The sequence below is a fragment of the Lycorma delicatula genome, chromosome 2, assembly GCF_047948215.1.
Source record: "Lycorma delicatula isolate Av1 chromosome 2, ASM4794821v1, whole genome shotgun sequence".
Taxonomy (NCBI): domain Eukaryota; kingdom Metazoa; phylum Arthropoda; class Insecta; order Hemiptera; family Fulgoridae; genus Lycorma; species Lycorma delicatula.
Genome location: NC_134456.1, coordinates 83879857 through 83895368, shown reverse-complemented (window position 1 = coordinate 83895368; position 15512 = coordinate 83879857). Strand labels below are relative to the sequence as shown.

At 29.6% G+C, this 15512-nt stretch overlaps 1 protein-coding gene across 9 annotated transcripts in view; it reads left to right on the top strand.

Annotated features, from left to right (window-relative positions):
- The window catches only part of fray (oxidative stress responsive kinase frayed), a 196230-nt gene that overhangs the window by 16338 nt on the left and 164380 nt on the right, over positions 1-15512 (top strand). For 7 of the 9 annotated variants that reach the window (XM_075355660.1, XM_075355665.1, XM_075355664.1 and 4 more), the window contains exon 2: positions 644-957. Coding sequence is in view for 2 of the 9 variants with exons in the window: in XM_075355667.1 (XP_075211782.1) it covers positions 917-957 (41 nt within the window). In the remaining 7 variants the exon portion in view is untranslated. Of the gene's footprint in view, positions 1-630; positions 958-3990; positions 4013-15512 lie in introns of those variants that run through there. The other 2 variants (XM_075355662.1, XM_075355670.1) reach the window with 2 other exon arrangements.

Sequence of the window (15512 nt, the reverse complement as noted above, 5' to 3'; positions counted from 1 at the left end):
CACTCTTAAATTAAACTCGCTAAAAGGTAAAAAATATTTTTAAGACGTTATCTCAGAATGGATTTGATGGTGATATGTAAGATTATGTGAAAGTCATAGCTTCAAATTAAAAATTGCCGCTGCACCCCATTCTTTAAGCTATTCATCACGCATATGAAAAAACTTGCAAAATTTTTAATTTTAAGCTATGATTTTCACATAATCTTACATATCTCCATTAAATCCATTCTGAGATACCGTCCTACCTATTTTTTACCTTTTAGTGCGTTTAATTTAAGAGTGATATTTTTAAAAAAAATTTATAAATCTTTTTCGTAAAATTACTGTTGCTAATATGTTATTAAAATAATAAAAAAATTAATGTTCCAAGAAATATTTTGTTATATGAAATAAAATAATACGTGATGTCAATTCAGAACGTGGGCTCACTGTGGGAGAGTTATGATTTACAGATCACTAACTCTAGTTCTTACTTTTATATGATATATCTGTGGCTTCTTTTTAGTTTTATTTTTTGCATTATTTAGAAAAAAAAATACTAGTTACTTGTATTTTGTACCTGATCTACTTTTTTTTATATTTAGTAATTAAAATTTAGCAGTCTAAGAATAATGTTTCATTAAAATACAGGTTCATTGTACAGGAGGTCCAATTTCAATACTGCTGCTACAGCGGAAGCAATGTCAACCGGAGATATCTGATGAGGACAACCACTTATTACTTACTGCCGCAGTCGGTTGATATTATGAATAACAGCCGAGCAGTATCAGCTTCTGCCTCTATGCTTACCACAGTTATAATGTAAAAAAGGTCTTCTGTCGTCAAACAAGTAGTAAAAAAAAAAACAACATTGTTTCATCCCCTCTTCGTCAATCCCTTATCCGTCAAAGTACTTCAATACCGATCGCTGTTCAATATGTCTACAGACATGTTATTCAAGTTGCCTTTTTCTGTTCGGTGAGTAGATCTATATTATTTAATTATTTTATTTTAAGTTTTTATATATATTTTTTGTGTGTGTGTTTTTATGATTGGTACAAACTTATGAAATTATTTTTCGATTTTACAGGTTCTAAAAAAAATGTATTTTTAATTATTAATTTTAAATAGTAATAAATAAGAATTATTTACAACGAAAATTTCCTAAAAACTCTTAATAGGATTAATGTTTAATTCACAACATTTTTTTTTTTTTTTTATTCTCTTGAATGAAATTGTTTAATCTTTATTTTATTATTTAAAATTGTTCTATTTACAGTAAACTGTTTTTATATTATGAATTATTACAAAAATTCTATATAAATAGCTACTGTTAACAGAAGTCTTTCTCTAGTTTTTATATCAATAAAATTGTTTGTTAGTTTCTTTTTACTGTTGTTTATACATCTATTATCTATTTTTATTTCATTAATATTGCTTTAAAAGTAATATTACGTTTTAGGTTCTTTATTTTAGTGACGTAGTTGTAAAAGCTAATTATTTTATGACTCCTGTAATATATATATATTAATATTGCCGATAAATTGTTTTATTTATTAATTATTCCACTAGTTATTTTATTACCGATGAGTTTGAAGTTTAAATAATTGATTCTTAAAAATGATAAAATTGAAAGAATGGTGGTATTTTATTTCATTACTTTATTTTTAATAAAAATAAAAAAACCAAAAAAAGGTAGTTATTTAGTTGAGGTGCCTCACCCCGAAATCACAAAAAAACATATGAAATTCATTCAAAATTAGTATTTATTCATTTAATGATGTATTTTGGGTGTTGGAAAATAGAAAATTAGTAAAAATTTACAATGTGATACAAATAACACATAACACAATGAAAATCGAAAAAAATACTTATATCATAGTGAAATATTATATTTAAAGATATAAACAATTAATTAAACAGTTAATCTGAATCAGATTGCGATGATACTTCTGCAGAATGTGTATCTCACTTATAATTCGCCGTAAATGGTGAAATCGTGTTTTATAATCGCAATACTTCCTTTTAAATAAAAATTCGGCCGTATATCCGTGGAAATGCTGTTTGGAATTTCCATAACGCGGCACATTGCTTCTTACTTCCCCCCCATTGATGTTCGATTGTCTGCTTATGAGCCCCAGTGTCCGGATCTATAAAATTGTATGTATGATTCACAGTTAAGTTTCCCCGAAGCCTCCTGTTTATAAGCAATCATAAGATTTCCAACAGTCGCTAATAATTGTAGTACCTGGGTGCACATAGTCCTTTATAATGCGGAGCAAAGTTTCCTTATCACGTGTCGGTACTGGAACCGTGAAAACTTCTTTTCTGCCTCGTTGTATTCCACCAAATATCCAGTTTCCATTTATAATTCTGCCGCGATTATATTTTCGTTTACCGATTTTGACTTCATCGATTTCTACAACTTTGCTTATTCCTCCAACCTTTTTCGAATTAGAACACAAATATTCGAAACAAATTTCCCGAAAAGAATTGCTCCAATTTATCACAGTACTTGACGATAAATTTAGCTCACTACATAACATATCTTGCCGAGGTGGCTTTATTACCCACTATATTACGGAGAAAATAACAGGTAATTCTAACCTAACGGCGTATTGCGAAATGGCTACGTTACACTGTTAACTTTCATATTTCTTATGTTTCTTGACTACACGTAGGCGTTTTCTACAACGGAAAATGTGTCGATCTTAATTCAGCTTCATTTCGTTATTACACGATGGTCATAGTGTTTCGGCAAAATGCCGTGATTGTAAAATAATTTTCTCACATTATCAACCGACTGAGAGAATTCAATAAGTGTAATAAATGTAAATTTACAATTTTTACGTATACATTTCAGGTCCAGCAGATTTTTTTTATCCATTGTAGTTCACTCTATTAACTTATTGAACCCTGTAAATTCTATAAAGAAAACTCAGAAAACTTAGACGCCATGAGAGAATAGCAGACAACAATGTAATGTAATAAATACGTTATAAATAACAAAAGCAGTGTAGTGAATAAGAAAGAATTCTACATTATCCGGAGGTGAGAATCTACATTATCGAGTGTATCAATATTCAAATATCTACTTTTCCGACAGTTCATTTCTATCATAAAATATAATTCAAAAGATTTTACAACGATATGATTTTTTTTGTGATTTGTGGGTGAGTCACCTCAACTAAATAATTACCAAAAAAAAAAAATACAATTTTTTGGCTATTTTTTTTAATTTATCTGGAATTTCCACTTTTGTAAAATGATAAAATTCTAAAAATATATTCTGTTAATTGGTTAATATTCTCTCACTCCCCTCGTAAAATTTGGGTGAATTTTGAATAACTTAATCATTTTTAAGTAATAGTTATATTAGTTAGAAAAAATAAAAAAAGAATTAAAAATTTATATACTGATAAAAAAATGTGAACGATAATAATTAACAGTAGTCGCTATACGACAGGAAGAATGTTTATTAATAATAAAAAAAAAAACTTTACCGTACATTTACTTAAAATTATTTTAAATTAAGTGCTGCAAATTAAAAGAAAATAGTTCTAGTAATGATCACGTAATTACATTAACTATACACCTGCTACTGTGAATCATATTATTATTATTAATATGCATGTGCCAGATAATCATTTTCTTGCGATTGTTATTTACTATAACATCGCCCACACTGACGCAAATTATTTAATAAGATTTTTATTTACAAACATCAATTCATCCTTTGAATTGATGTATAAACATTGTTACTTTTTTTAATCAAGCAGTTTTTTTTTTTAACTCAGCTTATTAAAATAACATAGAAGTGCTTTTGTTGTGTTTTTTTTTAAATAACTGAAAAATAATTATTAAATAAAAATGAGCGATAGTGGAATGTCTAGTAAAAAAAAAAAAAAATGCTCGAATTGGGTGAAGACAAGAAAATAATGTTATTTATTAGGCAGTTAATTCCATAATCTATTAGGATTTTTTTTGCATTTCACTCCGGCGTAAAATAGATTGAAAAGAAGTCAAAAAAGAGGTTAGTTTTTTTTTTATAATTCTTTTTAAGATAATTTTCTGTAATGTAATTACGTAAGTTAATAGAATGTAGTCGGATAATAAAATAAATCACTCTTTTTTTTATGATTAATATGAAAAGATTTAAGCTTCATCTTTAAACTAATCGGTAAAACGTTGTACTGCGATTGATATAGTAAATTATATTTATATGTAGATTATAATTACTTAATAACTACATATTTCTTGCGGAATTATTTTTTATATTTTTATTTTAATAATTATTATTCCTAATTTTCAATCGTTTCATTGATAATACTTGTACTTAAGTTTTTATATTTCATTAATTTACAATACAGTTCATTGTTGATGATAAATAAAAATAAAAAAGAGAAATGAAGTAAATTTTTAAATTATTTTTCTTACAATAAAAAAAAGAAGAGAAACCTCTGTGTGTATTAAAATAGCTAATTATTTTAGTTATACTTTTAACTATGTTAATCTCTCTGCATATTTTGTAGTAATATATATTTAAAAAACTTTTGAAATAAATTGATCAAACTATTTTCCCGTTAAAGCCTATCAGGGTTAGGAAAGGAGGGGTGTGGTGTGGCGACCGGAAGCGTCACAAGGCGGGTGTCTTTGCCTACCGGGTTGGGATGATAAAATTATGGAAAAAGATTTACGTAGTAAGTAACATATACATATATGATAACATAATTAATTCATTAAAAAGAGTTTGTTAAAAATCAAATTAAAATACTTTTTATTTAGACGAATGAATTTTCTTATGTCTGTATCTTATTTCTTATTATTATTATTATTTCTTATAAGAATATCTTATTTCTTTTAATTAATGGAACCGACATTAAATGTGATGCACGTATCAAAACTCAATCAGTTGTATTACATTAAATAAAATTTAAAAAAGAAAAACATAATAAAACATGGTTATAACATTTAAACATTATAATGTTTATAATTATAATTATTTGTAAGTAAATTTTATATTAAATTTTACTCCTAGGAATTTCCGATTTTACATACGAGTATATTTACGTAATCTATGTCCTAATTTCTGTGAAATTCAGTACCATTATTAGATTAGTTTAAATTAATCAGTTATCAATCTGTAATTTTTTTTTTCTTTTTTTCCTGTTTAACTTCCGGTTACTACCGTTCAGATAATACTTCAGAGGTTGATATGTATGAGTGTAAATGAAGTGTAGTCTTGTACATTCTCACGACCATTCCTGAGACGTGTGGTAAATTGAAACCCAACCAACCACCAAAGGTATCCACGATCACTAAAGGTATCCACGATCACTAGATCGTGGATACTAATTATTGGATTTGAATACTAATTCAAATCCGTGTAAAAATAACTGGCTTTACTAAGACTTGAACGCTGGAACTTTCGACTTTCAAATCAGTTGATTTGGGAAGACGCGTTCACCATTACACCAACCCGGTGGGTTCTAACCGCAACTATTAAAATTCTCTTAACCCACCGGGTTGGTCTAATGGTGAACGTGTCTTCCCAAATCAGCTGATTTGGAAGTAAAAGCAGTTACTTTTATACAGATTTGAATACTAGATCGTGGATACCGGTGTTCTTTGGCGGTTGGGTTTCAATTAACCACACATCTCAGGAATGGTCGAACTGAGACTGTACAAGACTACACTTCACTTACACTCATATATATGATCCTCTGAAGAATAGAAGACCATATAGAAGACCAGATAACATCACCTAACGTGGATGTATATATATATAGAATTTCAGGATTCCCACACTCCCTCCTGCTGGACGGCGAAAAATTTTTTTGTCAATTTTCAGACTGATTTTTTATGTCTAAACGATTTTTTCAACATCATGGTAGCACCGCGAAATGCAACTGCGTCGATTACAACCACATTTATTTCAATCGGAATAATACGAAAAAAGCTATGCGCGAACAAAACATAAAATAAAAAATTACCATTGAAAATATTTATAATACGAGAGGTTACCTCTAAAGTAAAGACCGTTTCATGTTAAAAACATTTATTCTGAAAACTTTATAAATATTTTTTACTTCTCTTAAACTACATACCTTATACTACTTCTCTATATAATCGCTACATGAATTAAGACATTTATTGTTACGATATACCAGTTTCAATATACCCTCGTCGTATTCTTCTGCCGCCAGTCCATCTAACCACTGATTAACAGCATTTTTAAGTTCATGATCACCCGCGAATCGCTTACTACTCAAAAATTCTTTCAATTTCCCAAACAAATGGTAATCAGAAGGAGCTAAGTCCGAACTATATGGTGGGTGATCGTAAATTTCCAATCCAAATGTTCTCAGTAAATCACAGGTCGGACCCGCAACATGTCAACGTGCATTATCGTGCAGCAGGACGACGCCGTCGGTCAGCCGCCCACGTCGCCGATTTTGAATGGCGCGCCGTAACTTGCGTAGAGTTTCGCAGTAGCTTTCTGCATTTTTTAGTCGTTCTAAGTGGTATGAAATCAATCAGCAGTATGCCAAACCGATCCCAAAAGACTCTGACCATCAGTTTGCGTCGAAATGGCTGTGACTTGATCTTTGTCGGTCTGGTTGGTGATTGAGGATGACACCATTCACTTGACTACCGTTTTCTCTCTGGCGTGTAATACGAAATCCGTGTTTCATCGCTAATAACAATTGAATTAAGGAACTTATCACCTTTTTCTGTGTAGCGCATCAAAAATTGATCCCGTTCGGAATTTTTGTGACGTTCCGTTTAGACATGCGGCACCCAACGTGCAAAAACCTTTCTGAACCCTAAATGGTCATGAACAATGCGACCGATAACAGCTCTTGAAATATCAGGAAAAAGAAGGGTCAGGTCGGAAATCGTTGAGCGACGATCTTTTTTGATTTCATCATCGACGCGTTTCAACTAGTCCTTGCTGATTACTGAGGGCCTCCCCGAACGTTCTTCATCGTGCACATTAATTCTGTTACTTCTAAATCTTTCACACCATTTTTGGAAGTTTCCTTCGTTCATTACATTATCACCGTACACACAACCAACTTCCTACGAATTTCAGCCGGCTTAACGTTTTGATGGTTTAAAAAACGTATGAGTCCACATATTTTACAGTCAGCGGCAACATCGATTTTCCTATTCATTTTATAACGTAATAACTCACACGTAATCAACGATACTATAAGGTGACAACTTACAGACAACAATGCAGTGTGGTCATGGACGACACAGGTTCGCCAACGTTAAGGAGAGAAATTTCCCAGCGGTCTTATTTTAGAGATATCCCTCGTAAATACCTATAATATATTATAGGTAATAACTGTTATCTATGAAATATGTATATAAAATAAAATAATGTTATCTCGTTTTTTTGAAGTCGGTTAAAAAGAGAAGAAACATAAAACAAGTTATTTTGTAATAAATATTAACTTTCTAATTTTACTAATATGTTAATTTTCCTAATTTTCCTAATTATCAAATAATTTTATATCTCACTTTAAATGTACGATGGTTTTAATAAGAAGGTAGAAAAATGTTTGTATTTAGTATTTTAAACTTCTAGAATAGAAAATCGTTTCGATTTAATTTCGTTTAAAATTTCAATTTTAGACAAATTATTGAAAAATGTTTTTTTTTTTATCCGAACTGTTTTATTTTCTAATTTTCTTCGTTCTATTGTATGGTAATATGCTATTTCTTTGAACTGACTGAGAATAGAAGAAGTTTTAACTAATACATTGAAATTACGTAGTTTTTAAAATATATTCTTTCGTAACCTTTTCATAAATAATGATCATTAATTTTTTTCCAAAATTTTTACTGTTAGAAGTCATTTTTAAAATATTTTATTCCGGTAAAAATAAATTTTATATTAAATCTTTCTCCTAGGAATCTCTGATATTACATATATTTACGTAATCTGCATCCTAATCTCTGTGTAATTCAATACCATTATTAGATTAGTTTAAATTAATCCGTTCTTCAGTTCAAATAAGTTAGTTTAGTGGATCTGACCTTAAACCAGTAGTACCGCTTCATGATGATTAAGATAAAAGATTAGATAATACTAATATTTTATGTAAAATGAATAAGGAAGTAAAAATAAATTTAAGTAGATGCAGTGCATATCATTATATTTATGGTTAACCACAACCATAACCAGTATCGGTTTGTAGATTTTTTTATTTAATAAATAATATTATTAATACTAAGCATTTAATATTAAGAAAAATTTTTAATTATTTATTTTAAAATAAATAATCTATTAATACCAAACCAAGAGGTACATAACGACGTAGAACCAACTCTTATAAAGAAAAGAATCTCCTTCTTTGGACACAATAAGAACAGAACTGAACAGGCTCGTCAGAAAACTGATCAAGAAATACTAGAAAATGTCAAAAACACCGATTTGGATAACCGAAATTAAACAAGACATGAAAAAACTAGAAATTACAATACAAGATTTACGAAACAAAACTGACAATACAAAAGTACTAAAAGAAGCAAACTGACCGACTTATAGCCGGTAGGTGGGAAGGGTCGTTTGAGTTAAAAGGAATCCCTTGTATTGTGCGATGCTTAGCTTAAGGACCGATGCAGGGGTCAGGAAAAAAAATTAATTTATAAGTTTATGATTGATTGGTTAACCCAAAAGATTAATAAAGATAATATTTTTAAGAAAATATGTCTTGTTATTATATTTAATACTACCCAATCAGGAGAAAAATAAAATTAAATAAATTACATTTAAGTTAATATTCATATATATATAGAACGATATATTATACATACTAGCATTCCAGTTGCAGCTTCGTCCGCGCTATATGTGGTTACTTGCGTTTCCCATCGCGGTCAATCTTTTATTTTATTTTATATTTTTTTAATGAAGTAACAACCGGAGGCAGATACAGCCAAGTCACGACAAACAGCAACAGTGGCAGTGTCTGCGTTGGTTGAGCCGCCGCGGCGTACACCGTCACGCCACTTAAAAAATCAAAATTCAAAGAAACCCGAAAATGATTTTTAGATATTTTTCTAAAGAGTATTTGCAAGCCCAAATCTACTGAACATTCAGTAGGTTTATTATATTCGGAAATGGGGAAAATTTCCAATCATTATTCAAAATATTTTTACTTTTCTTTATTTTTTTCAAGGTCGAGTTTCGAAAAAATTAGAGTTTGGTTCTTAGATATTTACTTGAAGATTACATATACACCAAAAGTCAAGTTGATATCTTCATTTGTTACCGAGAGATTAAAAAAAATAGTTGGGTTTCAAAAAAGATTCAAAAATTCATTTTAATCTTTTTCATTCGGAATTTCAAAAAATCTATAATGTTTTTTCAGATTAAAATGACACACATACAGATCTTGAAGATTACACACTCCAAAAATCTACTTGATATTTTCATTTGTTACAAAGAAATTCAAAAAATAGTAAATTTCATTGTAACCCCATTTTAATCCTTTAAACTCGGAATTTCAAAACATCTTTTCCTATTGTGTACTTACACTGTAAGAAAAACATGTATATAAATTTGCATCAATTATATATTCAGTAGTTTTTGCTGGGCGTTGATTCACTATCGACATGTTTTTTCTCGTCACCGGCCACCATAGGTCCACGATTAATAGTTAGTTAATCCTGGCTGATTTCCTTTTCTTTCAGGTTTCCTTCGTTTTCAAATTATATTGTTCCTTTTGTTTCTTACGACCATTTTTTGTGTTACTAAAAATGGATACATTTACTGGAGCGGAATGTGTTCGCTGTTTGTTTTGGTTTCACGAGTTGCCGTCAGCAACTGCAGTTTAACGTTTTTTTCGTAAAGAGCCCTACTCTTTACGTGCTTCCTAATTGGCATCACTGGCGGCTTGTAGCTAAAATTAGTTGGGGTGCTGCTCCAGAAATTTTTTTCTGGGCCTTTTCAAGGCCATTGTAAAAGTTTTCTGTAAAATAAAAGAATCGAAAAAATGAATCAAACAGCAGGATAATAAACTAATTCTATACTTCATCACATTCAAGAATATGGTACACAATACAATTCGGTTTAACCGAATAACAATAATTGTCAATACAGATAATATTTCTTAATATTTTTAGTTAATAACTTAATAAAATATCCGCTAAAAAACACTACAGCCCAACATGGTGCTTAATTTAAATTTCTATGTACACAGAAACAAATATATTATTAGTTTCTAATAATTACCTTCTCTTTCGCCCTTTCAGCGTTTTTATTTTTGGATAGATTTGGGGGATCAAAGAGTGTTTGTTTTCCGCCATCTTCTGATCACTATCGAAAAAACAACTAAATCGCTTCATATTCCTTCGACCGACTAAACTAGAAAAAGGAACGAACAAGGAACGTTCCATACACACGCGGAGAAAAAAAAATAAAACTACCCTCCACCAGCACACCAGGGTCAGCACTGCGGAAATGATATGCTCTCTCTCCCTTGCAGCCTCGCGTGCAGCTTCCTATGTGCGCATGCGCACAACAGCCAAACACCACGTCGCTGGAACTGTGAAGTGTAGAGTTACACACAAAGATTTTTGTATTTTTTTCATAAACTGGGGAATGACTGCTGACATTAAGCTTAAGGATTATATATTGTACAAGTTTAAAGAAAGAATTAAAGAAAAAAGGACTCGTTATATTAAATGTTATTGTTAATATGAAGTGAAATAGGAGGTGCTGCAGTTCCAAAGTGCCTATACGCGAGCCGTCACTGAAAATAACTAATCCCATAAAAATAATTAATGAGATGTTTGTTTTTTCTTTAAATAATTTATCAAACATTGAAATTAAAATATGTTTTTTGTTTCATTGCATGAATTGTTATTGTTATACGATCAAAGAAACGACAAAAGTCATTGAGGTTTAAAAATTAAAATTTATAGTTCTGAATCTTTCTCGTTTACAAGCGATTATTTTTAAAATTAAGTTAAATTATAGAAAAAAAAAATGAATGACGGGAAAAAATGTTATTGAAACTTTAGGATGTTATTAATATGTAATTAATATTCTTATGATAATACGTAATTAAGGATTACGTATTACCATAAATTACTTGATAATTATTAAGTTACATTTGTAAATTTTTTGAAATTCAATTTTATATACAAATACGAGTATATTTAATTACTTTTTTAATAACAATAATAATAAAACAAATATAAAATTATTTTTTAATTGAATTTAATATTAATTATTATTAAATAATTCATTTTAATTTACATTGGAGTGATCAAATAACACTAATAATAAACAATTATGTTATTAATTATATATAATTATTAAGAAATAGAAACATCATTAATGTTGATAAATTAAATAATTAGTATAAATAATCATTAGTTATAATAATAGATAATGCTATTATAATCTGTATAATCACATGTAACGCGATGCTGTAATCCACATGATAGCCTCGCACAGGGTACGATAATTATAAATAGTCCACGCGCTAGGAATATTGGTGAAATGTGACATTTTCTTTCTTATTTAGTCGCATCAGCTGGTTTTTAAATACTCGTACAATTCTAGTTGGTACACTCTGTAGAAACGATTGGCTGCATCAGTACGCGCATGGTAATACAATGCTGTACACCAGTGGGCACACGCAAATACCATTTGGGACGGAATCTGGCGAGCAAGCTATGTCTACAATAGTTGAAAGAATGCAATGAGTCATTATAATAATGACGTTTGTAATGCTTTAATAAAGATGTTTTTATAGTTGTTCTTCCATTAACCGACTGAAATACACTGCTACATATGTCAACAAAATACTATGATGTTTAATCAGAGGTCGACTAATTTTTGTTGTAAGAATACTGGTACTATTTTTAGTAAAATTGCTTGTTTACCTTGTGCCGTCTTCATATCACAATACTAAGAACTAGGATCGGGCTGTATATACTACCAATTTACCTGTAGTTGCTTCTTAGAAACACTGATATTTTAATGTAACTGCCAAATAAATCGCTAAACTTTTCATTGGAAATGCGTCTACATTTAAGTTTTGCAATTAAAAAATATGGAATAAACAAAAATGTAATTTTTTTATTTTTAGGAATGAGAAAAATTTAGGAGCAATTTATTTTTAAACAGTATGATAAACATATAATGGAGCTTAATATAAATCGTACATTTATTAAAAGGAGGCCTAAGTGCGTTCATTTTTTCCAAAAGTACAACTTATTTTATTCTCTAGTTACCTGCAAACAAATCAATATTTATGCGATATTGATTTTTTTTTAAATATTCAGTGATACAACATAAGTTGTTAACATCATAATAAGATTTTCTTGCTGTCTTGAACACTAAAGATCATATTAAAGCAGTTTGTTGTTACATGGCTTATGAGGTATATTTTTACCTTTTTTCCTTAAGTCATTTCTGTATCTTTAAAGATACTTAAAAATTAATTTGATTTCAAACTACAAAATATTTTATTTTAATCTAAGAATAATTTGATACGTTCAGAAATTTGTATCAGTAATGCTAGTACACATAATAATTTTCATCAGTTTTATTCCCATTGGAAACTAAATTTTATTTAATTTTTAATTCATTTTTCTTTTTACTTCCTTATACGAAGTAAAGGAAGGATTGTGATCACGAAAAATTTCGGTTTTCAGATTTCAACGGAAATATCCATTTTGACTTGTTTCGGCGTGACGTCTGTACGTACGTACCGATGTATCTCACTTAACTCAAAAACGATTAGCCGTAGAATGTTGAAATTTTGGATGTAGAACTGTTGTAACGTCTAGTTATGCGCTTCTTCTTTTGATTGCAACCTACTGAACTAGAAGTGTCCAAAAAAGTCAAAAATCCAAAATATTTGGATATTGGCCTTTTTCTTAACTGCAGTAATAAGCCCTCAGTGAGAGGTTTTCAACTATATACTATCAGTAGTACTTATTTTCATTGGTTCCAAAGTTATAGTCCAATGAAATTTTAATTAATGAAATATTTCATTAATTAATTGAGGCACATCGGTTCGAATCCGACTTCATACACATATATTTATTTTTACTTCTTTTTTAATTTAAATATACTGATTTATTAATAATTATTAACCTCTGACTGTAAAACAATTACAATAAATAATAATTCAAAAACATAACAATTTGAAAAAAAAATCAAAAAAATCAGAAGTTAGTGAAATAAAATTTTTTGTACTTTTCATTTTAATTAAAAAATTTTACAGAGGTTAATAATTATAAATAAATCAATATATTTAAATTTAAAAAAAAGTTAAAAAAATATATATGTGTATGAGAAGCCAGATTCGAACCGATGTGACCATGGTAAGGGATCCGATACGCTCTCACTTACACCACATAATTACTTGAGCGACTTGAAACAAAATCTATGTATAAACTAATATAAAATGCTGATACAGACACCACAGAAAAGTGTGATGCAAGGTGGTATCCACTACAATGTAATTGTGTAACTGTTCACGTTATTAAAGAATTGGAGGATCGTATCTAATTTTCAAATGAAATAAGTGTAAATGAAGTGCAGCAAAAAATGTGTATATTTAATTTAATAGGCGTACAAGGAAGTAATGTGGTGTTCACATCAAAATTTTTGGTTGAATAATATTAACCACTGTAACTGTGAATTCATATAAGTTTCCTTTTTTACTTTCCTGGTATCATAGCTCTACAGTTTTGCTGTAAGAAAGAATGTATGTTAATCAGTCAAAAATTCGAGAATGGGATCTTTTTGCATTTTTCGATTTTCATGACCCCAAGCAACCCAAAAAAAAAACAAATCGGAGATAACGTAACGTGCGTATGGACGTCTGTTGGCATGTTTGAAGCCAAATATCTTTTGTTTGGAAATCGATTTTGATGAAATTTAGCACAGAGGTCGAGTATACCGGGCAATTTTTTGGTAAACATTTGGGTCAATATCTCCAGAGGGAAGCGATAGATAGTTTTTTGGGGTCAATTTTCCCATAATTTTGCAAACATAACCTGCTTTATATTAAGCTCAGTATATGCTTATCTTACTGTTTAAAAAGAAATTTCTCCCAAATTTTTCTTTCCCAAAAATGGAAAAAAAATTATTTTTTTCTTTACTGCATATTTTCTAATAACATAATTTATACTATTATATAAAGAGAAAGAGGGTTTTGTTTGTTAACCCTTGATAAACAAAAAAAACTACTCGATCAATCGCAACCATATTTTTTGACATAACTGAGAAGTTTGTGCCAACAAACTTCACTGAAGTTTGTTGGCACAAACTTTAATGAATTGAATTAATGAACTGTGAGTCTCTATTACTGTGTGAGCTAAGTTTGAACCGAATGATTCGAATCAATCGAATAAATAATATTACAAAAATAATAGAATTAAATAAAATAATATTAAATTAAAAAACTTTTTGTTTAATAATAACAGGCTTCCCGAGGGGACTACGTGTGAGACTAGAGTAGTGAGGTGATCCGAGCACGTCCTACAAGGCTAGACCCTAACAAACGGTGTGCCCCTGGGGCGCTGCTTTGGAAGGTGCAATGGGGTGCTCTTATAATATCTCTACAAACAATCGTCCGATTTTCAAAATTCAAACGGGATATTTGTTAGTAGGTTGAAGGCTAACTTTTTCATGGAGCAGGTACACTCTTGATCAACAGATCACGGTTATTCGGAAATATATTGGTTGCAAAGATATAACAATATCTTTGCAACCAATCTTCCAATTTTCAAAATTCAAACGGAATATTTGCTCTTGTATAATATAAAATCACGATGGAACCAAACCAGAATAAAAATTAACTGATATACTCCTACTCAGAAATGAACCTTATTAGACGATTGCCCAAAAAGGAGTGTAATGTATTTAGGGTGTATATATGTATGTTCCACCATAGCTGCTCAACAGCTGAACCGATTTAGATGTATGACCCCGCACTGCATTCCTTACTTATCGGGATTGTAATAGTCTATATAAATAAATAAAATATTTTACATATATATAAGTTTAAATAAATTTAAAAAATTAGATTATATACAAAATTGTCACCCGCACGCTCTTTAATTATTCTATATTACAGATCAATTTTTTTTGGCAGTAGTGTTTTTTAATCTGTAATATTTATCTCTTGTTTTATGTTTTTCTAACATAAGTAATAATGCAAGTGGCCCAAAAATACTTTCGGAGCAATACTGTGCGTGCGGGAGCCGATCAAAGTTTAAAAATATTATTTATTTTTTTTTTATATTTTTTTCATGTATCATTATTTTTCCATTATACAAGAATAATCAATCCCAGAAAGGTATTACAACTTTGTTGTCAGATTTTTCTTTTTATATGCTCGTTCTAAAAGGGAATATTTATTACAAGCGAATTTCGTTCACCAATTTTTTTTATATATAATTATTCAATATTTAGGACCTTAGGAAGAAAATTTATACAATCTCCGCATTTTACATTTACCCTAATGTCTTGCTACTCCAATTAACTTTGTTAG